This window comes from Dromaius novaehollandiae, chromosome Z, assembly GCF_036370855.1.
Source record: "Dromaius novaehollandiae isolate bDroNov1 chromosome Z, bDroNov1.hap1, whole genome shotgun sequence".
Taxonomy (NCBI): domain Eukaryota; kingdom Metazoa; phylum Chordata; class Aves; order Casuariiformes; family Dromaiidae; genus Dromaius; species Dromaius novaehollandiae.
The window spans coordinates 46,213,484-46,241,346 of NC_088132.1; the positions used below are offsets into that span (position 1 = coordinate 46,213,484).

Below are 27,863 nucleotides of genomic sequence, written 5' to 3' on the forward strand. Positions count from 1 at the left end.
GCCAAGCAAACAATTTTCTGTGGTACACTACAAGAAAAGCCTCAGCTGCCTAAACACAAAAAATGCTTTAGCCCACCTACAGGAGATCAGGGACTTCATTACCCAGATCAGGATGTAAAAGGCTGAGTTATCATAACTTCACAGGTGGCAGATGTAAGACATTACCAAAAGAAGATAAGAAGTAGATTTGTGGCTTTGAATGTTGATTACACTGAGGAAATCATTTCCTTCTTCAGCCATTAATCTTCACAGGAAGAAAGAATGATGGAATAACTGAATCTGCTTGGGCATTGGCTATTGAAGTACTGGTGGCAGCCCTCCACCAGGTGGAAACTATTATTTAGGGATACATGACCTAGATCATATATAGTATGGCTAAATAGTTTCCAGCTGAGTAAATAAAATTAAAATCACATCCCTCACACTTTTTATTTGCTCCTATCCAGAAGAATACTCTTAACAAGTCCCTATGCTCATTCACTGCTTTGCACCAGAGTTCTTTCCATACGGAGTTTTATCCTATGTGATCAAGTCTCTGCTGAGGATGCTTTAATAATATATAACTTAAGAACACATACACAGCAGAGATTAAAGCTGGCTTATCAACCACTTATAAAGGCCACGTGATACATTCATATATTCCGAAGTGTTATATGTTCAGCAAACCATTTACTATAATGTGTGACAATTAACTTTTAACAGTGACTATTTTAAAAAATGCTGCAAAAATTAATAACCTAAATTTTAGAGCTCCACAATAATTTAAGATTATGCTTTTCTATCAAGCACTTCACGAGATAGAGCAAGCAGTTGTGCCAGCACTGTGACTGATAGGACCCAGCCACACTTTCTCTCTTCCTCTCCACTCAATACTGCAAATAGGTGGCATTTTATTACAGATTTGAAAGTAGTTTATACAAGAATTGTCTGGTTCTTATGATTTTAAAGATATCTGGTGTTGAAGGAATCTGAAGATATGATTCCACAAAATTAAAAAATCCAAAGACGAATAAAATAATCCCAAATATTGTTGAGGTTTTTCAAGCAGTAAGATTTTTTTAAAAGTCATGCAGTTGTATTTTTATTCTCTAAAACGTCAAGACTGTCATCGGGACTTCAGAACATCTGGTGCTAGACTAAGGTTTGCCACTTAGATAATGTAGTATTTTTTTTTATAAAGAAAGCACAAAGCATGGTAAGCGCTCACCAGAGGTAAACTTGAGCAGTCCCATGCACATTTCTCTAAGACTCGCATGTCCTTGATTTCCCTGAGTTAGGCTAACAGTATGCACTTTTATCAAAGCTATCTTCTGGCTTTACTTATAATCACTCTGATTTCCCTGTTAGCTTTTCTCCCCCACAGTGACATCTGATTTGTTCGTTTTAGCCAGTTTTCTTCACATCTATTTTTCTTACAAGAAAGTACTTGCATGTCCTATTGTTGCCCGGTTTGGCTTTACCCTAGCACTTCCCATAGTGAAGCGAAGTTGGGGGGGAGGGGGTGTCGCGGAAGCTTTTGAGTGCTTTTTCGAACTATAAAATTCGCTGCCTGGAAGACGAAAGGCCTCTCTGTTCCTCAGTCTGTCCAGCAAGCTGACCTGCTTGACATGACTCAAGTGACCACTTGTAATGCCCGTGACTGGCAGCAGGGATTTCCACCCGCAGCAGCGGCGGCAGCAGCTCGGCCTCCCTCCCTCCCGCCCGGCCCGGCCCGGCCCAGCCCGGCGGGGTCTGTCCCCAGCCGCAGCCCTCGTCCCCGCCGAGCCCCCGGCCAGGCAGCGAGAGCGTACGAGCGGCGGGCGGTGCTCGCCCGCCGTTCCGCGGGCCGGCCCACCCCCTCGGGCGCCATTTCCTGCCGGGCGCACCTTGCCCCTACTGCGGCCGCCGCGGAAGTGCGGGCGGGGCAGCCGCGGCGGAAGTGCGTGCCGAGTCACGGCCCTGCGCCGGCTGCTGCGCCCGAGCCCCTCACGGTAACAGGGAGCCCGCCGGGTCCCCCCGCCGGGTGCGGGCCGCGCCCCGCCCGCGGCTCATGTCCGTGTGCCGCCCCGCCGCCCCCTCGCGCCCTGAGCCCTGATCGTGGCACCCCCACAACCTGCCCGCCCCCGCGGCCGCCCAAGGGGCGCTGAGGGGAGGCGGGCTAGGAGCGGGCCGCGCCGCAACGGGTGTCCGCCGGGGGAGGCCTGGCCCCGGGCGGGCGGGGGCCGCCCGTCCCCCCGCGCCTGCTGCCGGCCTCCCCGGTGGGCCGCCCTGGCCGGGCCGCGCCGCGCCGGGTAACGGCCGCGCCGACCGTTAGAGACTCCAGGGCGGCTCCAGCGTAGGAAAGTGATCTCTCCCCAAGACAGATTTCTCTTGTTCAGAGGTTTTATCTTGATTGTGTGTTTGTTTAATCTGAAACCCGAACACATCTTTCACTTTCGAACAAGCTTCATTTTCATTGTAAAATCCTTCTCTCCATAAGTCGTCTTTAAAACTGGTTTTGATGACTGAGGTAAAATTTTACCCACGTTTGGAATCTGTGGAACTGATACTTGGTTGGAAGTAACAATTTCATATGGATTATAAGAATTTCACTTGTATCCATAGTTTCAGTGACAATGTTGGATTAGCTGCATAGCATTAGTCTTAATTTACTTTTTAAAATCCTTTTACCAATAGTAAATTTGTTTTCAGATATTTCTGTTTTCTTTTTTAACTTAGTTGAGACAATGACAGACTTTGAAAAGAACCTGAAGCAGGACATGATTTCTCAACTGCATAATTTTGCTGCTGCTGGTGATACAGTCAGATTGAAAACATTGCTCAGTCATTCTCCATCACTTATCAATGCAACTGCAGGGAACGGCTGGACAGCCTTGATGTATGGTGCCAGAAATGGACATTTTGAGATTGTACAAATTCTTCTTGAAGAAGGGTAAGCTATTTAGTGGATCCCAGTGAAGAGCTCTAACCTGAATCCCCTTCTGCCTATTTAATCTGTATATCAGAAAAGTAAATTTACCCAGTAGATGAAGAATTTCCAGGTTTAAAATTCAGAAAATTTTACTCTCTCACAGTTCATGACTAGATTTTGTAATTTTATCATGCTTTCCATACTTGCTGCTTAAAAGATATGAGCCTGTCTAAAATTACTGCTTTGATTTTCAAGGATATATTGTCACTCTTCTCAGAAACCAACAGAATAGAAAAAAATTCATATCCTGTTCCACCCACTGTAGTGAGTATAAAGTTGATATATTTGATTGTTCCACTTAGTCGTTTTCTCTGAGCTTTAATTGTAATCCACTGGCATCTATGTTATAGTGCAGACGATAACATGAAAATGAAAATATATTTGCTGACTTACTCGCCTTTGAAGTAAGACATGACTGACATCCCTTTAATTGAGCAGTGCTGAAGTTACTGGTTGCTGAATTCCATATTTTTTGGACTGTTCCCTTCTTCCTTCCTCCCTGCACTGTTATGTTTTTTAATTCTGTCAGTATGACACCAAGCATTTTCATAGCCTGCCAAAGATACATTATCATATTTGTTGTCTATCTTGAAGTCAGCTGCTGTAGTGCTAGTTTTTCAAATTACTAAAGAAAAGCAAATGATGCCTCAAAGCTCTGCTTGAGACCCGAAAGAAGATTCTTCTAAATCCTGAACAAAGTGAGGATCCAAATGTTTCAAATGGAAAATATTTCAAAATGAAGCATGAGAGTCATGTGTTCTGGTTCAACTGAAGTCTACATTAATCAAGACCAATCTGTTCCTTTCTGCACTCCAAATTACAGAACCAAGCAAGATTAGTTCAGTATGTAATTCAGTATGAGTAAGCTCAAGCATGGCATTCCACAGGCTCTAGGGGTCATCCCATCGTTTTTTTCCTCCTAGCAAAATGATATACCCTCTGCTGGGGCTCAGCATGGAGTGTCAGATGAACTGCTATTCTGGCCTATAATCAGCACATTCTAGCAAGCAGAAAAATACCTACGTGCCAGATTTTTTTGGATCGAAATCTTGTGTGTACTGAAGAACCTTTCTCCTTGAGATTTTGGGGATTTTACCACTTTGCTTATTGTAAAAAAGAATTAATTTCCTTTTGTAAATGTCCTTTTCAGGACAGTTCTTAAAGGCAATTTGAATACAGTTGCTGATGTGATTCTGTGGCCTCTTTAGTCTAATTTTAATCATATTTAGTCATAATCATTTGGATTAATACATTGCTGGATGTATAAACATGAATGTCAATAAAACTTTGAAGGTGATATTATATAACATTCCAGAGACTAATCCTGGAAATCAATATTTTTATTCGTCCATGTTTGAGAAGAGCTACAAGAAATGTTTGAAGCCTGGAAAAAAGATCTTAGTAATCTAAATAATTGAAGCCACTGTTGAGGACCGTGAATAGCAATTTGATCACAGCCTGCACGTACCTGAGTAGGCAGAAAGTAGAAGACAAAATCACAACAAAATTCAGTGGCTGAACGATAGAAATTAAATAGGAAATAAGGCAAGATTTTACAGTAAAGATAATTAATCTGAAAACATAAACGGGCAACAATAGTTCTTTTAGCACCACAAACTTTTAAATTAAAATTCGAGTGCTTTTTTAGAGTATACTCAAATTCTGTCAAAAACTATTGAGTTTAATATAAAATCTGAAGTCAAAACAGTCTCGCCGTTATTAGTTACCTGCGTATCATCAACATGAATGTATTAGCCTTTTACGGTTTTAAAAACAATGGGCTACTGAGGGTATTTCCTTTGTGCTGTGGCTTTCCTTCTGAGGCTTGGTTTTTTTAATCTAAAAATTTCGATTTAATACAGCATTTTAGCATCGAGGCTTCCCATGTTTTTAGTAACTTGGAAAGTCCATAGGGCATAAATTGATTTCTACTTGATAGGATCAAACCTTTACTCTCCTTAGGCTAGCAAATCAAAAGCTCAAGAAATTCAGGGATATTTTGACGGTAGACAGTAACACCCAAAATTAAGATACCACTTCCAGAAAGCAGCATCACAAAATTAAACAGTTATCGCATGTATTTGTTTAAAAAGATACTGTCAAATTTTTGATTTTGCAGGTGTTTTGGTAATTGATAGGGACCAGCTCCTGCCCCACAATTCTCAAAGTGCAACTTCTCTCACTAAGCACAGGCCATGTCCTTAATTTTTATTTAACAGAAAATCTTGTCTTGTCAGTCTTTTGATACCACTTTGGATACCTTCTAGAAAGTAATGCTTGTTAAACTGCTTTTTTTTTTCAATCCTTTTTGTATTTTCTGGTTATTCAGAAGAGACCTGTAGCCTATTTTTCACAGTTCCACTTCCTTATAAAGGATCTTGAGGGTTTTCTTTTTTTGTTTTGTTGTTTTTTGCATCACACAATGTCTGGGTTTTCTATTAATTCATTGCTGTTGTAGTACAGCATGAATGTTGGTAAGTGATAGTTAATTTGGAGTGCAGTCTAAAGATGAGATCCAGCATTAGCACAAGGAAGTGAAGTATGATCACTTTTTACTACTATAATGCTAACTTGTTAGCCTAAAAGGTGCCCCAATATAGACTGAATTTCTAAAAGCTCCTGCAGCTTAATAGTATCAGTGTTGTGCCTTAAGTAAGAATAATACAGCATTAGGACTCTTAAACAAAGTTACTGTGGTAACCGCTCTTCTGTTCTTTTTCTGTAGGTGTGACAGGTCCATCGTTAATAAATCAAGGCAGACTGCTCTGGACATTGCTAAATTTTGGGGGTACAAGCACATAGCTAATTTGTTGGCTAATGTGAAGGGGGGGGAGAGACCTATTTTTCTGTCAAATGAAGTGAAAGAGTATGAAAATTACTTTGGCATGACACTTCTGGACAGAAGAAGTGACAAAAGAACAGATTCTAACTGGTTAAACAAAAAACAGATGCATCCAACTACAGTATACATCCTTTTCTCAAATCTAAGTCCTTTAGTTACTTTGGGTGGAGGAGTAGAGAGTTCCCAGCAACCAGAAGTCAAGCTTTGTAGGCTGTACCACAAAGATGTAAAGCAGTACCTGAATCAGACTGAAGAAGTCACCTTGATTTTTCTTGGAGTTGAACTTCAGTTCCACATGAACCTGCTGGCTGCTTGCAATGGAAGGGTTCTGAAAGAAGACGAAGAGGATGGGTTAGTTGCTTGGTTCGCTCTTAGCATAGATCCCATTTCCGCTGAGAAATTTAAACAGACGCATGAAGACTGTTATTTTCTTCATCCACCAATGCCTGCACTACTGCAGTTGCCTGAAAAAGAAGCTGGTAAGGTGCATAAAATGCAACTGTAATCAGATGTCTCATCAGAAAGATATGCTTTGGGATTCGCTGGAATGTAGTGCAAAGACAAACAACTACTGCAGTAGAACTATGCATTTTCAGTGGCATTAGAAAAACTTTAACTGTTCATCAGTCATTTTGTGAAGAATTTTGTATGTGAAAACATGCAGTTGCAAAGTACTAACATCTGCAATCACAAGTAATAGATTATAAAATCCATTCACCATCATGGTTTTACAAATTATGCTATTTTAATATTAATGCATATGCATGTGTTCTAAAGTGATGAAAAAAATCCTCCGATTACTGAGTTTCAATACAAGAAATGAAAATAAGTCCTTAATAAGAATTTGTTGGATACTTACTGAGAATAAAAAAGTATGAGCAATAGTAGCACCCAGAGCATTGCAACCCTGTTGCTTGGTGCTCTGCTGCCGGAAAGCAGACAAAACCAGCCCTTAAGTATTACAATGTAGTGCAAGTATGGACACTAATGATATCTTGGCAATAACGCACAAGTTTTGTATTGATTTCTGATTTGTTTGAAGATTTTACAGAAACTAAGTAGAGATGAAATTTTGGGTTTCCCCATCTTATCCTAAAAATATTGGCAGTTGCATGATCTTTCCTGTAATTTATTTGCTCTATAAGACAAGTATTCTAGTACAGTATTAGATTTGTATACTGAAAATTAATTGTTAATGCTGCAAAGTCAGCATCGCAGAAGTGAATGAATTCCAGTATGGACATGTTGCAACAATTGCTGTTGCGACAATTTTGTTCTGACAGAAGGATAAACAGCAAGTGTGTGACTTCCACCTCAAGTTTAAATGGAACAATGCATTATTATGTCAAGATACATGTAGTAGCTCTGAAATAGTCATTCTAGCCACTAGAAGGAGTGTGATACGTAATTCAGATACTTTACCCAGACACAGTAACAGTAATGAGAAACAGGGTATATTGGTCTGGAAATCCCATGAATTTTTTTCTGAGCAAATGAATTGGGCCATGTCCATGTAGTACTACAATATATTGCACGTGCTCCCCTACCAAAAAAAAAAAAAAGATCCAAATAACCCATATTGCTCAACTTCTCTTATAGCAGATGACAGTTTAAGGCATGGCCTTACTTTATTTAAATTTTAATATGTGCTTTATTCTATAATATTAAAAGCTTAAATAAATTAGTATGTGATTTTATGTATATTCAATGTATTCTTTTAAAGGAGTAGTGGCCCAAGCTAGATCTGTTCTAGCATGGCACAGCCGCTACCAATTCTGCCCAACGTGTGGGAGTGCAACCAAGATTGAAGAAGGAGGTTACAAGAAAACTTGTTTGAAAGAAGGTTGTCCCAGTCTCCACGGTGTTCACAACACCTCATATCCAAGAGTTGGTGAGGATACTGTAAGATAAACTTGGTGAAAAGAACCTTATTTGTAACTGCTTCCATACTGTTATATACATGTAACTCTGTTTCTTTAGCTATTTCAGCTATTTGCTTCTGTCTTAGGTCTTACATACTTGTCTCTCTACAGAGTGTGTGTCTGTCTCAGCTCTATTTAGAATGACATAGTTCAGGCCTCTGCCTCTTGGTGTAGCCTGTGACAAAAATATTGTGACAATATCAATCTTTATTGAAATGCAATAATACCACTTAGATGTGGTTATATAAATATAAATATCTCATCAATGAGATATTCACAATACAAAGGCTCATATTTTACTCTCTTTTTTCCTTCATATTGTCGTCTCACATACTGCAAGCCTTCTGGGCTTCAAATAGTCTGTTTGGCGCTGCATCAAATTTCTGACACAATGGTCATTTTCCTGTAGTGCTGCTTTGACTGCATTAACCACCTCCACTGGCTTTCACTTTCCATTGTCAGTCACTAACTACATGGCTTAATTCTACCCAGAATACAAACTTACATATATTCTTCTATAGCTCCTTTCATTAAATTTGTTGCAAAGGAGGTTGTTATAATTTCTGTGCTGTAGGTGGGGAAACAAAGAAGGAAAAAACTTACCTGCCTGCATCATTTGGTGATCATCTGCTCACCTCTCCTTCCCCTACCCTGGCCTCTCTTTTCTTTTGCAGTTGTAATTCTGGATGTTGTATGTGTTTATTTCTGGGCTTTGCTTTGTGTTATGTCCCGTAGATAGACCTTTTTATTAATCAGAAAAGTTGTGACATTTTCTTCTCTCTCATGGACTATAGTGAAGCTTGGAAAATGACTAGTAGCTATTTCTTTACAGTCTCTAGCATAACAAAGTCAGAAAAGGAATGGGTTTATCTAGGAAAGACTGCTGAACCAGCAATTGTTACTGATGCTTTCCTCTAAAAAAACAGTATACAGACAGCAACACCTGAAATTGTACACTGAGCTACATGGCAGACACCTTTGAATAGGGCACTAATCTTCGAAAGTATTGCTTATATTGATTGCTGAATCAAACCTTCTTAGAGAGAAAATACTGACCTTTTGGGCAAAAAGGGGAGACAGACAACATCAAGAGAAAAAATATGTAAAGGCAGAGGTTGAAAAAAAAATTAAACACAAAACACTGGAATACTTAAGCATCTGATGAAAATAAAAAGGGAAGAAGAGGGTAGATGAACATTATGCAGAGATGCATAACAAAAACCATGATACTAATAGGAGAAAATATTAAGGAAGTAAGAAAAAGAAACATAAAAAGGTCAGAAGTGAAAAAGCAAATAAAAATGCAACATCAAATGAGAGATTGAGTGGGAATAATCAAAAAAGGCAAAAGTGGAAAGTTCAGTTGGTATTTACATTTTAACAAGAGTATCTAGCTTTTCTATGTGCATTTCAGTCAAAAATACATCCTACGGCTGCATGCGTGTGGAAGAGGTCATAGTAAATTGTGCTTGCTGCCAAAATTGTTGCTGCCTGCTGGATGTATAACTAGGTTAGTATTGTTGGTACTCTCGTCAGGTTGTATGCTGCGGTTGCAGGTAATTTATGCCCTGAATTTCAAGCCTTGGCTAGCAGAGTGCTTCTACTAAGCATGTATGTTGCAAAAATAATTGAATAGGTATCTTGCAGGAAAAAAACAACAGCTAAATAAAATAACAGCTTGTTTTGGGGCACCTACACAATTTTGATTTCAAGCACTTAAAGGTATCTTATTTGTATCTGCACACATTAATAATTGAATTGGCTGAAATTTATTGCTGTTTTTAAGTCCCCCAAAAGTTGAAATATAATTCTCTTATGTGCCTTACAGATCCTGTTGTGATAATGCAAGTCATCCATCCAGATGGGAACCACTGCCTTTTAGGTAGGCAGAAGAGATTCCCCCCTGGAATGTTTACCTGTCTTGCTGGATTTGTAGAACCTGGTGAGTAACTTCATTTTGCTTTATCAAAGGATTTTTCTTGCATGCAAGTATTGTACATTGAAAATAATTTAGAAATTTGTACAATGTTATGTCAAATGAATGCTTTGACTTCCTGTTAGATAGTTGTTATAATAAATATACCTGTACTAAACTCTGCAGCACTTTATTTTAAAAAAAAGCACAAGTCAACATGAATATATATAATTTTAAAATAGTTTTCTTACGCACTCTCAAATCATATAATTAAATTTAAAAAACATATAAAAACATATGTAAGAACCTTTCTTTAATGATATTTAGCAAGCAGTTTTAGTATAGAAAAAAGAGATTAAACTGAATGATTCATACTGAGGCATGTGCTGAAGTGTTTAAGGCCTGACCGACTATATGGAAGAGCAGCAGAAATATTACCATTTCAGAAAGAGAAGTAAAGGGATGTTTTCCTAGCTGTGTTCAGCAATAATAGTTTCAATTAGTTCAAATAATTAATAGGTGCAGAATGTTTTGTAAAATATTCTTACATTTTAAATACATCTTACTCGCCAGCTAGAGTAGAAGTATTACTATATTCTCTAATTGTGTGAATGAATTATGGTGCCTGCATGAATAAGCTGATTCAGGTATCATTTGGAAGAAGTCAGGAGGTTTATTTCTTCACTCCTTTTTTTCACTCCCTCCCTCCCCAACTTACTACTCTCTGATACTCAATTCAGTTATATAATACTGAAATTTAAGAGTAGCTTATCTTCTGATCAGCTGATCCTAGCTGAGCTAAGACTCAGCTAAGTTGAGCCAAGTCTTAGGAGTTCTCTTGTTAGCTAAAATACTGTTTGGTTTATCAATTAATAAAAAACCTGAAGAAAATATCTGCAAATATTGACATTTATGCACAAGTTAGTTTTTTGACTGGATGAAAGGGTTTGCTATATTAGTGGCTAGTTCTTTCATGGGACAAAATGAAATACACAGAAACATCACTGTATCTTGTAATATGTATAAAAGCTCTTGGTTCTTGCACATCCTGTTTGAACTACTTAAAAGAATTTTTAGAATATCTTCAAATAAAGCACTGTACTGATGTGTGGATTGTTTGCTTTAATGAACCCTACATTAATCAGCGGTTACATCAGAGTATACACATAGATATGTAAGCCTATAACCATCATCACTGCACGTATACATCTGTACAGATGTCCATGCAAATGGACAAAGTTTTCCATTGAAGTTTTAAGTTTGGATAATTGTGTGCATGTGTTGAGACAATAAAGAATGAGTCTGACACAGTGCAGGAATGTATGCAAGTCTACTGTAGTCCCTGTTTTCTTACTGTTTTCTTTTTAAATACTTCATTTCCAAGTTGTATTACATGCCATTATAGTTGTCCTGAAAATCTAAAACTTAACAGAATGCTATTTTATAAATGAACAGATTGGTATTTCAAAATTCATTTAAAGAACAGTGCATTCCCTACCCAATTTTTATAGTTTTAGGTGGAGTAATGGTAGCTTGCACATACGGTAAACTATCGATTTGGGAAATTAACATTATGGTGGAGAAGTTATAGTACTTTATTTTCAAAGTTCCATTTTAAAAATACTGCTTTGGTGACTGCTTTGACTTTAGTAGTCTTCTGTGGCCCATGCTTAAAGTCTATGTCCTGATCTGTGAGCTAGATTTCAGAGCAGTTCCTGAGATTGGTTCAGGCAGTTAAAGACAGTTTCAAATCTTTTGAGTCAGTTCAAACTACAGGATATAGTCCTTGCTTGGAGTGTTTTCATCGGCCGCTTGTTCTTTGCCCTTTTTGATTAGGCGAAACAATAGAAGATGCTGTTCGAAGAGAAGTAGAAGAGGAGGCTGGAGTCAAAGTGGGCCATGTTCAGTATGTCTGTTGTCAGCCATGGCCAATGCCCTCCTCCCTAATGATTGGTTGCTTAGCTGTTGCAGTGTCTACAGAAATTAAAGTTGACAAGAATGAAATAGAGGATGCCCGCTGGTTCACTAGAGAACAGGTAAAGTTCAATTTAATTTCCTTCTTGTATTGATTGGTCTGTGACTGTATCGGTTCTGGCATACAATAGATATTCACTTTTTTCAGCAAGTTGGATAAGCATGTATATTCTCCATTTTATCATACTGTAATTGCATTATATGGCAATTGCAAATTGCAGTCAGAGAAAGGCAGATATTCATAAGGGAGCATGGTAATTACTGGGTCAGTTTCAAGCCCATTTCTTGACATTTTTGCCATAGTTAGCTGTTCACTGTTTCCTTTCAGGAGGTAAGTAAGTTACAATTATTTTAGCCCACTTTCCTTCACAAGCCTGTGCTTTGTTTGCATTTAGGTGGAGGAAGTATTTAATGGCATTCATCATTTGAGTTTCTCCAAACAAGCATGCTATAAGATTTGTTGGGGTGGGGCAGGGGAAGTTTAGGTTAAAGCTCTGGAAATTCATTAGTTCTAACATCTTTTTTCCGTGCAATAGTAGTTTAAAGCTCTAGTAATTAAATGCAGTTCACAGTGCATTAATATGGAATTCTAAACTTAGCTTTTCTGAATATTTGAAATGTTAACAAAAGAGGGAATAACAAGACTTGCATAGAAAGAAATACAAGTTTACAAGAGGAAAAAGGGACAATTGTTTAGTGATCTATTCAGTTTGTCGTCACAAGCTACTGAGGAGCTAAACTTCTTAACACTATGCATCTTCCTAGCAGTTGCAAGTGTTGTGACTCAGTAAGTCAACCTGAAGGCAAAGTTAGTCACCTACAATCTCAGTGTGTTCCTGAGAATGCTTATCTATTTTAAATGAGTTCTGAATACAGCTAATCATCAGCAGATTGGTATAGAGATGGGAATAAATGTCCTTCAAAAATATACCAATCTAAAAGCATACTCCCACGTTGCTTGCTACTGCTTCAGGAAACCAACAAAACATAATTCATTCAAGACCGAAAAGTTGCATGTAAAAAATAAAGAATGTAAAAAGCAGTGTAGAGCACCATCTGGTGGTCCTTACCAAAATAAAGGCTTCACAAAAGCCTTAAATATATAGACAGTCAGTGTCAAAAGTTGTATTAGAAAGAAAGCATGCTTTGAGGTACATTTGAACTCAAAGATGTCAGAATTTATAACATCCCTTCTGTATGTTTTTTTGCATCTCTCTTGGAGAACATGGTAGTAGCTCTGTCACAGTAACAGTAGACTGATTGGTTATCATAGTATGATAATTCCTGTATTCATAAAATCTTAGATTCTGTATGATTTATAATACTAACTTCTAAAGAAAAAAAAATCTGTATTTATTGCAGGTCGTGGATGTTATCATTAAAGGAAATCATCGTTCTTTCTTTGTGCCACCAAGTCGAGCTATTGCACACCAGTTGATAAAACATTGGATTGGAATGAATGCTAATCTTTAAATTCAAATAATTGATTTCTTTAAGTTAAATTATTTCTTCTAGTGAATGCTAATGTTAGAAATAAATTAGAAAGACCTGTTTATCTAGTAAACATACGACCACATGTATTTTTGAGCCTGCCCTTTGGCTCCAGAGCTAAACAATGCAAACTGGGGGGGGTTCAGAGGTTATAACTGGATGATAAGCCAGTTACTGTCCAAGCAAGCAACAAACAGGCAACATTGATATCTTATTGTGCACACGCTGCTTTTTGATTTGGGGATCAAATTATTATGCCTTTCACTATCATGCTCTTTACTTTCCAGCAATTCACTTAGCTATTTTGAACTTAATATCTGATTTGGGCCAGATGTCTCAAACAGCCCCCACTGGAAGGAGGGGGGTTTTTTTAAATTAAATTTAAATTTTTTTAATTCTGCCTGGCATGGGAACACCAAATAGCATTTAATGCTGAAAGTCCTATCAGCAATGGTTATTTTTAAACAAATAGCAAAGTTTAATGCTCAACAGGTAGTACTTTTTATCTTTCACATGAATAACATTGTAAGGAGAGGATTTACTCTACCAGTCTGACTTGGCCTCCACTTACCCAATTAAATGTTGTCCTGAATTATTTTAAAGGCTTAACACAGTACTTTGTTTAAAAAAAAAAAAAAAAAAGGTATTGGAGAACCATTCCAAAAAGCCTAGATACTGACTATTTATATAAAATGATAATGTACTTACTTACCTTAGGCAACGAGTTATTTCATTCTCTGATCATTAGAAGTGGAACTGTAGAGTAACGAAGAAGAAAATAGATTATTTAAACAGCACATAATATTTCAAAATATGTAAAAAGTTACTTTATAAAAACTGAGATAAAGATTATTGTTATTAAGAATTTACAGTTGAAAGACAGAAATATATCAACCACAACTGTGCGACTGAGAGAGCAACACAGTATTAGAAATATTTACTTATGTATATTTAATGCTGTATTTCAAATTTTACCTTAATTTATTGCATTACTGATAAGAATGGAAACTATATTCTTTCAAAATAGATGGTTACAAAAGTGTACTGTTACTATTACTGTCATGATAAGATTCAGTAGTCTGTGATTGTGCAGTCATTGCAGTGGTATAAAAAGAAATGCAAATGACTAGGAGGAAATGCAATGTTAGTCATAAAAATTAACTTATATGGTGTTTCTTTATTCAGAGTATTTTGAATCTTTTTAATCAATAAAAGATGTGATTTTTCTTTTTTCAAAATTCTGCAAAATCTAGAATCAGAACAGATGTTTTTACAAATCCTAATAATTAATTTTTTCCATCCAGTGTTCTCATACTACTGCAGCATCCTGTTTTTAAGGCAGTGGTATCAAACTTTGATCCAACAGACACTTCTGGCAGACTTGAAACAATTCACAAATCATTAGTTTGTTTTGCCCTTTCCCTTGTTTCTACTGCACCTATAAATTAAGAAGATTGGGGAATCTGTTGACCCATCTGGAAAAGAAAAGGAAGCAATACACTGCTTCCCTTAAAAATTTCTTCTACGAAGCAGAAGAGAAAATAGGGAAAGCTTTCATAGACCACAGCTAACAAGCAAGACAAGATACTGTCAGTGGAGTTCAAATGACCTTAAAAAAAAAGAAGGCGGGGGGGGAAGGAAGTCTAGCTGCAGGTTGTTCATGCAAGTGGAGGAGAACAGTGGACAGCATGCAAATAGGAGGAGAAACTAAGCAATGGAAGAAACTTTTGAATAGGATTACAATGATGACCAAGCATAAGAGAGATGAACAAGGAGGGAATGATGAACAGATGGAAGAGGGAGGATAAAGCAAAGAGCAAATATAGACAGTGTAAAGACAAATCATTTATTACATTGAGGTAACTAAAAATACATATATAAGTCCCATCCTACCATTAGTTTTTTATGTAGGAAATTTTGGTGAGTTGCTATAGAGATAGGTTTATAACTGTGAAACTCATAAGAGTGTCCACAACCTGACATTGATAATAAGATTCAGACTCTTTTTTATCATTTTTAATTTATATAAACAGAATATATATCTAATTACAATGCTAATAAATAATTTGAAAATACCATTTTACAGCATGAAAGCAACAGAAAAAGAATGTGTTGAAAAAGAAAGCAATGTTTTAATAATTTCTGAGTTTGAAAGTAATATTTTAATGATCTTTCAATTCTAATAACTTCTGGTATTATTTATAATGATTTTTAATGTATTTACATTTAGAAATGCTAAATCAAGTGTCCTTTTAAAACGGCACTGTATGTATACACCCATGCTTTGTTCCTTCCCAACAGATGAACCATTCAGGAAAAGATGACAAATATTTCTTCTGTAAGAACTAATTTTAATCTCTTAAAGTGAGACTTTTCTTGGCTCTTTATCTTAATTGGACTTGTAGGTAGTAGAATAGTATTCTAGTTTGAAAATATCTATTCTACACCATAGAAATTTTCTGAATGATAGTTATTATTTGCTGATTTCACATGAAACATCTAACTGAAGAGCCAAATGCTGTAGACATTTAACAACCAGAACAATTTAGAAGAGTGCCAAATTAAATTTAGCAAGGAAATTAAACAGAAAGAGTATAATGAATCAAACTGGAATATGGTCAGGACAACACCTCCATAAGATTTGAATTGTATGCCTCATCCAAAACGCTGCACCTGTGCAAGAAGACTATTTCTTGCTATTAAGCTAAGGCACTACATTAAAAAAATACTTGAACCACTAAAAATAGAGGGGTTTTGCTCATGCGATATAAGAATGTTGTCCCACTATCTTCTCTCTTGTTTCTACTATGGTACCAGAGCAAAGAGAGTACTGTTAGCACATGCTGATGTACAAGGAATAAAATTTTGAAGATGCCTTTCTTCCCAGTTTGCCTTTACACTAACAGTTATTAACTTGTATTCAGTATATAATTTGTAAAAATTATGTATTTTACCTGTTTTTGAAATTATAAGATGGGAACTTACAGATAATAATACAATAAGGTGGACCAAACAAGGTGGTAAATATGAAAAAGTTCATATTACTGACCAAACTGTAAGCTTATGTTAAAATACTGGCATGAGATTCTTACAAAATTTTCACAGGTCCTGAAATATTTCCTATAAGCATATTTCTTATATCCTATTTTTCATATTGCATATACGTAAATATATGAAAAATAAAACCATTCCAATGTGGGTAGTGTAGCATAAACATTATATGTTGTGTTTTGTGTAGGAATATTGCTAAATTGGTAGACGTGTGTCTTAAATTCTGCAACATGTGAAGGAAAAAAGAGTGGATGTCAGTAGGCTGATTAAAGGTAGACCAGTCACGATGCTTCATGGAATTAAATATACTAATCAGATTCTGAGCTTAAGGGACAGAAATAGAAAAAGAAGTGGAGCAAGACTGTGAATAGTGTTGCTCCCTCTTTTATCTTTACTTTTCATGTATGCAATTTTATTAACTTAGGCTTTGCAGACAAAACTGACATTTTCTAAAGCATTTGCCCAGGTAAGTTGAGTTAATTGTTATTTTTCTCATTTGCTTTAACTATTAAGAGTTAAATAACCAGTAGTGCTTTTTTTGCTTCAGCAATTGGAAGGATATGTGTATACAGCACGTTGTTCCTGACCGGGGTTGACAGTGCAGAAGTGGATAAGTGCAAAGGAAAAAAAATGTGAACGTGTTATCCTATTAAGCCATAGCAAGGCAGCCAGCCCATCCTTTGTTAGCTTAGAAAACCAAACTATTCACAGACAGTCCATAATAGCAAGTGAGTATCTGAGAAAAATGAATCTTGGCTCATAGTAAGTATAAATACCTTTTTATTTTAAATAGCAGCCCTAAGTATCGGGTAGTATTTTGTAGATACTTAATTGCTGTAAGTCATCATAGCTTTTATAAAATACAGAATTTCTGTATTGTTTTTACACAGTAGATGCAATTTATTCACAAACCTAAACTCAAGTATAATTTGAATTCTTTAAATATGAATAATAGTGTCCTAAATAGAAGGGATTTTGAAGATGGACTTTTGGTTCCTAAAACTGTATGTCATCTTATTTCCGAAAAGGCAGGGACTTAAAATGTAGTAATACATATTTTAAGAACTGAAAGCCTGGCTAAACAAATTTCAATTTGTTATTTGTACTGTCTTTATCTGCAAAGACTATTTCAGATGTGGAAGGTGAAGAATGCTATGGTAAGACTACAGGGATAGGATATATTAGTAAAGAAGGAGTTTTACATACTGCTGAGTAGAGAAGCTTACAAACTGAGTTTGCAGCACTTAAGCTTGGATAGCTGGGGTAGGGGACTGGGGGCAGTGTCCTCATCCTGCATACTAGACCACTCCGAGAAAAGTAGTTTTCCTCTTTAAGGAGGGAAACACTGGTTCTCTCCCTCCCAGTTTAGTGAAGAAACATAAACATTTTCTCAGCATACCTACACTGAACTAAAAACAAGCCTGTGAAATATTAAACACTCCCTTTTTTGTTATCCTTTGCCCAAATAACTCCTATGCACCATAAATGCCTTTCCTCTAGAAAGTGACCTTGGAAACTGCATAGTCAGAAAATAAGGTAGGATAAATTCTGTTTCCCCATTATAGAGAATGGAAAACAAAACCTGGAAGCTAGGATCAATTTTTTTTTCTTACTGCACTTTATAAGAAATGAAAGATTTTTCTCAATCATAATTTATATTCTGTAGTCACACAGATGCTCTCAAAATAACTAGCTAACTCACTTCCAAAGAAAATTAATTATGACAATATACAACTATTGCACAGGTTTCTCTTGATAAGCCGGGTTTCAAGTGAAATAAAAGAGGTTTGTGATTTACATTATTCTTATTGCAGTGGGATTAACAACTCTGAAATTCAAAAAATGAGCATAGGTCGGCTTGACAATGGATTGTAGTACTTTGTTGGTAGTACCATCTTTTACCATAGAATTTATATTTCCTACTATTGGAAACAGCAGTGTGTTACAGTGACACTTCTACTAATTTCATTTCCATTTGCCACATGACATCTGAAGTGCATTTCACCTACCTGTTCTTATGGTCCATGCTGACAAAGCATGATTTATGTGCTGAAACAAAAACAAAAGTGACTGAGTGCAAGATACAATGCCAGTATGACAAACTCACTGACAAGGAAAGGGCTGATCCAGCTCCTGTTCAAATTGGCCGTTTTTCCTTTGGCCTCAAAACAGGAATAGGAACAGTCCAACAGTTGAGACAACATCCATGGCAATTCATGAGGAAAATTTTAGTAAGGACAAAATGATTTTATCCAGTATAACAGAGATACAATGCACAATAAAATAAGCTGTCTAGGCCAGTTGTAGAAACTTTATTTTATATACGCATAATAAATACATGAACATCCATTATATTGAACTGATACCACTGAAAAATGTGATCAGTAACTTGAAGTATTCATTTTACAGAATTCATGTTAAAGTCATCAGGTGGTTCATTTAAGGGTCATTTACAGCACAGAGGCTGCTTATTTCTCCTTTTCTTTGGCATATAGAAAACTGCATATTTTTAAATGAGGGTAGAAATGAACTACTTCGATGCAGAAATGACACATCTTCAAATATGAAATGAATGTCTAGTCTTAATAATACATTATTTATTCTTGTGGACAAGGACTCAGAATAATTAAACAGAAAGCAAAATTAGCTTAGTAAGTAGGCAGGAGCTTTGATTTAGGTTTATAAGAAAATGAATTTTACAAATGGTTTTGGCAGAAGTTAAGAATTGAAACCTGGACCTATACCTTTTCTTCTCTGCCTAAAAAAAGCAGAAATACACGTGCATGTAAAAACCCATGAAGGCTGAACTATAATTTTTGTATGCATTTGCTGGCATTTGCATTCTCAGTAAAAATAATCTTGAGAGCAGTTGACTGACTGCTACCTTATTAGCCTTTTTAAAAACTAAAGCAAAGAGCAATCTGTGTGCAGGAAGATCTTTTAAATGTAATAGCCAGAATGGTATGCCAGCTATTCCTCTAAAAAAGTCAGTCAAAACCTATTTCACACTATTTGTCTAGTGTCACTTCTTGCTTACGTAAGGGTCCAAAATAATGCAAAATCTTAATTCCATGGAGTTTGAATTTCCTGAATGTGCTCCTTTAGAGCACAAGTGATGTTCTTAGTTGCTTAGACAATAATCTTTCTAGAGAATCAGAAATGCAGTAGAAATACTATTGACTGGTGTTTGCTTATCTTTTGATGAGCTGAAAAAGCAAGATCTTGATTTGATGTGGTTATTAAAAATTCTGCAGCACATTTCAGGAAATAAAATGGTTAATCACTGGATCTTAGTACAATACCGATTGCTGAGTAATTTCACTTATCCATGCTTTTCTAAGTATTTAATTTGGATGTGCTATTCTCATATCTAATTGGGTACTCTCAGATAACTACCAAGTTCCATCTGAATGGAAGCTGATTCTTTGCAGCCACATAATTCATGTATTAATTAACTTTGTGAAATGCTTTAGGGTCTTGTTACTCCTCCATATATATAAAGTGGCTGCCTGCTTCTTTTTTTTTTCTTTCTGCAGAACGAACAAATGTTCTAAACATTTTCCAAAGACATTTTGGCCTCCTTTTGTTTGTTCTCTGGAAAACATAATAGAGGAAATGATAAACAAATGAAAATAAGATATATACCAGCTGAGAGGGAGAATAAGAAACACCACTAAGAAAGACAGGTATTTTTGATAATGCACCTCTTTCCTTGCATGTGTTTGGCATAAAATACATTCTTTGGCAAAAGGACTGCAGAAATGAGTGTTCAGAAATTATTGAAATATGGAATAGTGGTAGCTTGATAAAAAGATTTGGAGCACCTTCATAGAAAAAATGAGAAAATGGAGGATAATTCAGTAAGAGGTACTCAAATGAGTGAGCCCTATTTATCCATGGGTTATCTGCTACAGTGCATAAACACCAACGCAGGTAGTATGCTGCAAAGTACAATCAGTAAGGAGAGCAAAAGGAAGAATTCACAAGGAAAAGTCAAGCTTTAAGAATAATTTAAAAGGAGGAGAGAAGGGGAGAAACCTAAGCAGTGAGAGACTGAGCCAAACATAATTGATAACTTGATAGAGGAGCAAAGTCAAAACAAAGAAAACAAAGATTAGTATGCAACAGAAGAGTTTTGAGAAATACAAGAAGCAAGACGCAGTGGAAGGCAATGACAACAAAATCTGGTATACAGATTTAGAGACAAAAAGTCAAATGCTGTATCCAAAAGGAGGAAATATATCAGAAGGGGTTGATATGGTTGAAACACAGAAGGCAAGGCAGTAGAAGGCTTTTAATTCAGAAATGGTTGAGTATTCTGAGACATTGTTCTTATATAGTCTAAGAAAAGTGAAATATTTTAGGTATGGGATTTAATGGGGAGATAGTGAGCTGTCGCTGAAAATATTTATAGCTATGCTTTCTACAACATATGATGGTGAAATTACAGAAAATATATTTAGCACCTAAAAAGACAATAGTATCCTGAAAGAACGTTAGACATTTTACAAATGTATTGTGTCACCACACCATTCTGACTTAACATTTCTTGTGTCATTACACATTAATAATTTCCTTCATGTTTTTCCTTGCTTTTTTTAAAAAAAAAGCTTACTTTGCCTTTTCTGCCAGTGTCCCATCATCACAATATAGGTTCACTGAACATGCTTATTCAGAAAACTTAAGAAAACAAATGTTTTCAAATAAAATCTCCATTATATAGATAATATGAAAATGAAATAAAATTATTCCTGTATTTTCAGTTCTTTCTTTCAAGTAGGATTTTTAATGCAGCTGTTCCTGCCTCACAACATGATCTCAGAAGCATATGTTAGAAAAATAAAATGTTGTTGTCCATATTATTATCACAAAGCTTGTCGTCACCCACATTATCCTGCAAGAAATGCTATTAGGGATGCCGTTCACAGTGAAAATAAACACATTTGAGACAGATTCAACTACTGCTATGGTGGGGAGTGATCTTTCACGCAAAATTTAGTTAAGGAGTCGCTTATCGCGAGCTAACCCAAGCACTGCCGTTGGTAGTAAGAATAACCTATCGCATAGACCACTATGTCGGGAGATGTTGGCTTCTATCCAGTGGCTGAATGCCTTTATTCGTGGTTAAGGTAATTGGACTAGTGAACACTCAGCTTCTCCCAAGAAGTGTCCAGCAGTGGACAGAATTGTCCGTGATTAAGGGTCTTACCCTGCAATCCTGATGCCTTAAATTAATCATTACTCAAGGCAATGGCACTACTTACATGACTAGGATTGAAGGTGATGAGATTCCTAACTCAGCACATCTGAGTTGTAGAACCAACAGAACAAGAACAAACAAAGAGAAGGCAAAGAAAATGTACGTAGAAAACATGAGTGAAAAGGAAGAGCTGGTGCCCCACCCTCTTCTGAAATGGTAATTCTTAGAGGAGAAAGTATAATTTAACATTTGGAAATGTGGTAGGGACAACAAAACTATTTGGATTATAAAGGTTCTTTTCAATGTTTATTTGAAAATTATTTTAAGATATCAATGACAACATACTGCATCTGGAATTTAAATCAGTAATATATAAATATGAAAATTAACAAACGAAACTGTAGTCTTCATCACAAACAGTCTAAACAATCATCCTAAATTGTAGCTTTCATCTACTTTTCCTTTATTACCAAGCACAAAAATTCAAAAAACAAACAAACAAAAAACCCACAAAACAAAAACACAGCTTAAATCATACTGGTCACCTCGGTCTCACTCCTTGTCTTTGACCACATGGCAAAATCCTATCACTGAGAGCAACTTTGTCCTATGGCAATCCTTGTTGGTGGCAATCACAATTTTAGGAGTTGGGGAAGGAGAAGGGATGTTTAGGGTTTTCCTGAGGTTGAATTGAGAGCAATCCTAAAAATAAAAATGTTTTCTCAATTACAACTTAATAAAAGTGAATATAACTAAAATATCAATTATCACAGACAGATTATGGGGGTCTGTTAGCTTGCTCTTTCTGTGGTTATAAATATATGTACCAATCGACAAATCATAGTTAACATAAGGTAACTCTAAAAATGAGTTTAACACTCTCAGTATACTAGCATACGTAACTGTTTAATAGAACCTTGATTTTTATCTGGAGCTGACAGGCATTCCCTCACATCCATAACTAAAGATGAATGTTGGTCCCAGCCCCTGCCTCTGTGTCCCTTAGACCCTCACATTTGACTTACCGATCAGGTTATTCTTCCCACTGAGCACAGAGCTCAGCTGCCTCCATCATGTGTTGCCTCACCTAGCCTTGTAGCACTGAATTTAACACCTTCAGGCAGGCTTGGCTGTCTGTCAAGCTTTGACTAAGGACGCCTGGAAAAAAACTGAGAGATAGTTGCGTTCTGTAAATTGACACTGTAAACATCCCAAAGTGTCTGCTGTGAAATAAATACACAACTTTATCCAGTTCTCAAGAGTGTCTTCCAAAATGGCAGGGGGAGAACGCCAGTATTTTCCCAACCAGCTAATGGACGTATTAGTGCTCTGGCACATCCAGTCATTTAGCCTTCCACAAAATTAAAAAGTTTTTTGTGGAAGTCAATGACTATGTCTTGAAAGAAGAATTTATTCCTAGTTGTTTGGCTAGCTACGTATGACTGCATACAGTGACACATACCACGATTCTCATATTGTCTATTCAATGACTTAAAAGATTATATTGTAATCTTAATTTTTATAACAAAATCCACACATTCCCATTACACCACATAGGTTTACAGCCTGAAAAAAATCACTCATGCTCTTTCCAACATGATTACTTTTACGATGATAGAATTTCACATTTTATGAAACAAATTAAAAGCTTGCAAATCGAACTAAACCAGAAAACATGTTAAGACTTTGAAATGAATTTCACTATTTTTTATTACTTCTTTAATACAAACCAATTCTTTCAGGTAACTCGAATGACAACTTATCTATTAACTTGAGAAAACTCACAAGAAAACCATAGAGTTATTTTATTAACTTTTGTTGTACTAATGTATGATGATGCATTTGATGTATTGATGAACAATCATCGTCTAAGTATCATTATAACTAGCATCACTTGCAGTCACAATGATATTTAAAGATATATTGCATAACTGACTTTCAAAACTGCCAATAGTTTTAACAGTTCAAATACTTCTAATTTCAAACAATGTGAATTATCTATTCCATAGGTCATTAAAATACAATAGGAAATCTTTAGATTATATTTTTTTTCACAGATTGTATTTTCAATACTGTAGGAAAAAAAAGCTGTAGGTTTTGGCCAGCCAACTTTCCCAGGAAACACAATCCCACCAGATGCTACCCATTTTATGTGGCTGCATAGCCCCTACATAGTAACTCTACAGCCTGGGATACAGGCCTTTTCCCTCACTACCATGCCTTCAATCACCACTCAAGCTCCACTGCACAGTAGGAGTGATAACTTCTGGATTTTAGATATTCTGCTCAGTTCAATACAAATTTTAGGTTTCAATACAAATTTTAGGTTTCACTTTACTGCAAGAAAATAATTGACTAAACATGGATGGAAAGATCATCCCCTGGTTGAGGGTTTGGGGATTCTATTCTCTTATATTCAGTCTAAACATTTTTTCAAGAGAAAAAACAATAATCATTGTTTTCAATATGTATATAAATTAGATTGAATTAGAAATGCATGCTTAACACAACATAGTAATGTCTAAAAATCAGAATCATAGGCTTGTAAAGTCAGCCATGGTCCAAACCTTCCACATACTTCAACAAAAAGTTAGAGAAAGTTAGAGAGCAAAATTATCACAGAGAATCTTTCTCATCATCAAATGTTTTCCCTCCCACACAGAAAAGTGGAGCGCAGATGCCTTCAGGTTTTAGAAATGAGTAGAAAAAGAAGAAAAAGCTGCAAGAGCAGAAAAAGCTCTGATTCCAGAGAATGTAAGTTTACTAAAATATTTAATTTGAAGTAAAAACATCAGAATCATAGGTGTTTACTCTCCATTCATCAAGACAGAAATCCATCTTTGTGCCCAAAGCTGTTTCTTCGATTGGAAATATTTACACACTCAAGTGTGGTTACATGTAGGTAATGTCTTGATGAGACTACTCACTTTTGTTGAGCTGCTATCCTACTTCTTTCTGAGAGTCTTTCCAAAGATGCTGATGTTTCATACCTCGAGTTTACATCATTCTCACTGTAAATTTATTGATGTTGTTAAAGTATAATAGCTTGATCTAATCCTACTTAGGTAGATGTCACTGTAAACTATTATCCTCTAATGCACATGACCTATTCTAAAAAAAACTTGAGCCAGGCAGATTTTCATGTGCTGTATAAATGCCATGAAATCTTGCCTAGTACAGCTTCCCCCAGGAAACAGTATTGTCCTGAGCTTAGAACAGGGAGCTGTGGCTCATTCCTCCTGGGAATGCTGCCACTGATTTGCTCTGTGATTGTGACAATATTCATTAATCCCTTTGTTTGCTGATCTGTAAAAGAATTATAAAAGTCAAGTTCCATGTAATCTACCCCAGATTGCAAACATGCAATGGCATATTGATTGTCCCGGTGTGTTCACAAGAAAGAAGTAAATACTCAGAAGAAAAATGGAAGTAAAAAGGGCAGATCTTTCTAAATGCAAATTGAATCCTATATCATCTCACTACTATAAAACTTTCTGAGAAAAAAGAAATGTAATATATCAATTTCCTGTAACTGGAGTGAGTTCTTGTAATTAGAATGAGTTAACATGGGCTCCCTTATTTGGCTTTGTATTACTTATCAGATAACTATGTCAAAAGAAATGAATACTGGACAGAAAAAATACTGTTGTGGAAAATATGCTAAACTTTAGAGCTAAAATCAGCATTTTCTGTGAGAAGTGTCTCAAAGCTAACCATAGAGTTATGATGCTGCCTACCAAATCACAGGAAAAATGTTTTTCTTTTTTTTCCCTCCTTAAATTAGATGAACAATTGCCACCCATTTGTAAATGCCAGCAAAATCTAGAAAGCCTTGAAAATAAAGTAGATGAGGAGCTGGCTCACTTCTCTGAGCCATCAGATGTAAAGGGTTCTGAAGAAAATGGAAAAGATCATGAAAATAAGAATCAGAGTAGCTCAGATGCATCTGAAGATAGAGACCTTGATAATGTATCAGACAGTGAAAAAGAAGAAAAGAAGGAAAAGAACTGCCCTCCTCAACTGTTCTCTCCTCAGCAAAATGTAATCCTAGCTACAGTAACTTTTGGTGAGTCAGAGGGCTCATCAACAGGAAAAATTACACTGTGGGGCAAACCAGACTCTGCAAAGTCCATTAGCTTGGCCACAGGAAAAATTACTGCAGAAGTAAAATACAGTTCATTTAATATGAAAGTTGAAATTAAGAACCTTTCTTTGTTTGGTACGGGAACAAACCTTCTAGTCAAAAAAAGGAAAAGTTCAAAGAACAGTAAACGCTGTCATGAAAGACGATTCCAGAAAAGTCAGTATTCAAAATGTCCTAAATACCAGTGTCCTTCAACTAACCATTCAGTTGATGACAATGAGAAATATACGGTATCCTCTAAACATAAAATCCAAACTGCCACTAACAAGGATGCCTCCCTGAAAATGAATATTGAAGGAAAAGAAATTAAAGTGAAATATACCAATAGAAAGAAAAATCTAATGGTTAACATCAGACCTGGTGAACAGATACATAGCAAAACCTGCAACGGCAACCATGAAGATATGTATTGGAGTGAAACAGATTATTCTGTAACAGAGGCACCTTGCAATACAGATTGTGAGTCATATTTTAGCCTTCATGAAAAGGACAACTGTACATTCCTGGATGGATCCATACTTCTCCCTCCACCTGAAGAGTTTGCTGACTATGACAAAATGCATTTGGATACTATTTCAGAGGGGGTGTCTTTGTACTCTGATAATGACAGAAGAGACTCTGACAGCCTCTCTGCAGCCTTGAGAATTTGGGAAGAAGAAAATTATTTCTGTAAACATAACAAAAAGGAGTATAAAGACCACACAAGTGAAAAGGAATATTTTTCAAAAGATAAAACAATTTTCTCAAGTATGCATAATAGAAATATTCTAGATAGTAATATCTTGAATAAGCCAAACTTTGATAAGGCACTCATCAATAAGAGCAGTGGAACAGGTCAAGAAAGAAATGTCAGCGACAGTGGCAGTGACACTGGACAAAAAGCAGCAAGAAGAAAGTCTTTCCCAGATACCACCCTTGATGTACTATCACCAGTTCATCTTAGAAGGGATTCTGGCTTTTATTCATTGCCCTCCTTATCCTTAAAAGTATTACCTAAGGAGGCCAAACCAGGAGATGTTTACAGCAAGAACGCACACACTCATACCAGCGATACAGAACTTTGTAGGTGTCCTGACTTCACCTCATCACTGAGAAGTTTGAGAAGTCTTAAGTCTTCATATCAGTACGCTTTCACCTCATTTGATCATAATATTACCATTTATCCATCTGAAAGTCTAGATGATACTTGTTTACTGAATGAGTATGCAAACTATATAGGGCAAAGTGAAGAAACATTAATAAAGACTCTTCATTCCAGTGATCCTATAAATGAGAAACAAGAAAATAAACATGTGGAGCCTCTGAGAAACCTAGCCATAAGGGAGGAAGATACAGAGTCTACCAAAAGCATGTTAGATGAAGGGACATCAGAGTACAATCATCTAGAAAAGCATGTAGATTTGAAGAACAAAGCTCAGCTGACACAGGTCTCTTCACCTTCCAGAAGCCCATCAGGTGAGCTTATTAGTGACAAGGAAAGTACTGATGATGCAGCTACCAAATGTGTCCCAACCCACCTTTTAGCTTTACAGCCAAACGTTCAGCTATCCCCTGCAGAGCCTGCAGTAACAAAGAAAAGGAGGGGATCAGTAATGACTGTAATAACTGGAGAGCTAGAACAAAGACTTATCATCCAAGGTGACAACAAGTTGATACCCGATTCCTTTGGCCCTGCAATAAGAAAGGAGCCTAAACTTCCCTGTAGTATACAAGAGGGAAGCTTGTATTCTGAGGAGCTTGACACGGAAAATGAATTAGAAAGCTTGTCTGAGATACAGGACGTGTCTGAGAACATCCCTGATGAAGCTAATTGCCATAATGATTCAGCACAGGCTGCCACATTATCTACTTCTTCAGCATATGCAGAAAAGAAACAGATTTTCACAGAACATTCATGTATCAAGGAAACAACCAAAAACCTTTGCAGCAAACAATTATCCGATGATAGCTTAAGAAGAGAGCCTGAAGCCCATCAGCTACATCAGTTAGCCAAATCCAACTCTGATGAAACTGAGAAAAAGACTGAACTGAAGGAAGATTTTCATCAGAATACAGATATCCCCACATCATCAATAAAACAGATTAGTCAGAAAGGTAGGTGTTCTAAGACTTCTAGAGTTAATATCACTTATGCACTTTCTGTGTCATTGGCTTAGTGCGTTATTGAAATCTATTTGGGAAAAAGAAAGTGTATTATTACTTTACAAAGAGATCATATTGGTATGCTTAGCTATTTGGTTATGTTATACAGTTATTGTGTTGAGGATCCTAGGAGCTGTCTTGCAGAGCCAAGTAAGTTTTAATAAAAATGAAAGAAAATTTTAGAAAATTCTAGGCTTTGCTCAAGAAGTGGGTTTTCTATATTAAACAACCA

The 27,863-nt window shown here is 36.4% G+C and overlaps 2 protein-coding genes across 4 annotated transcripts in view; both read left to right on the forward strand.

Moving 5' to 3' along the window:
• The first annotated feature begins 1,846 nt into the window (after nt 1–1,846).
• LOC112992420 (NAD-capped RNA hydrolase NUDT12) lies at nt 1,847–14,332 on the forward strand. The gene is made up of 7 exons (XM_026115467.2): nt 1,847–1,970; nt 2,698–2,911; nt 5,676–6,271; nt 7,516–7,683; nt 9,543–9,656; nt 11,466–11,665; nt 12,966–14,332. Exons 2-7 carry the CDS (start codon nt 2,706–2,708, stop codon nt 13,074–13,076), a joined length of 1,395 nt encoding a protein of 464 aa, XP_025971252.1. The 5' UTR covers nt 1,847–1,970; nt 2,698–2,705; the 3' UTR covers nt 13,077–14,332.
• Nucleotides 14,333–14,459: 127 nt separating this feature from the next.
• The window catches only part of LOC112992425 (uncharacterized), a 47,963-nt gene continuing 34,559 nt past the window's right edge, over nt 14,460–27,863 (forward strand). The window contains exons 1-3 of one of the 3 annotated variants that reach the window (XM_026115492.2): nt 14,460–19,831; nt 24,008–24,099; nt 25,130–27,583. In XM_026115492.2, the coding sequence (XP_025971277.2) occupies nt 24,042–24,099; nt 25,130–27,583 (2,512 nt within the window). In that variant the 5' untranslated portion in view covers nt 14,460–19,831; nt 24,008–24,041. Of the gene's footprint in view, nt 24,100–25,129; nt 27,584–27,863 lie in introns of all 3 variants that reach the window. The other 2 variants (XM_064502647.1, XM_026115491.2) reach the window with 2 other exon arrangements.

What these genes read in the sequence shown, in the direction of transcription:
- LOC112992420 (XM_026115467.2), top strand. Translation starts at nt 2,706, where the DNA reads ATGACAGACTTTGAAAAGAACCTGAAGCAGGACATGATTTCTCAACTG. An exon ending in TGCTGGATTTGTAGAACCTG is followed by an intron (nt 9,657 to 11,465) that starts GTGAGTAACTTC and finishes CTTTTTGATTAG; the next exon opens with GCGAAACAATAGAAGATGCT. An exon ending in GCTGGTTCACTAGAGAACAG is followed by an intron (nt 11,666 to 12,965) that starts GTAAAGTTCAAT and finishes TATTTATTGCAG; the next exon opens with GTCGTGGATGTTATCATTAA.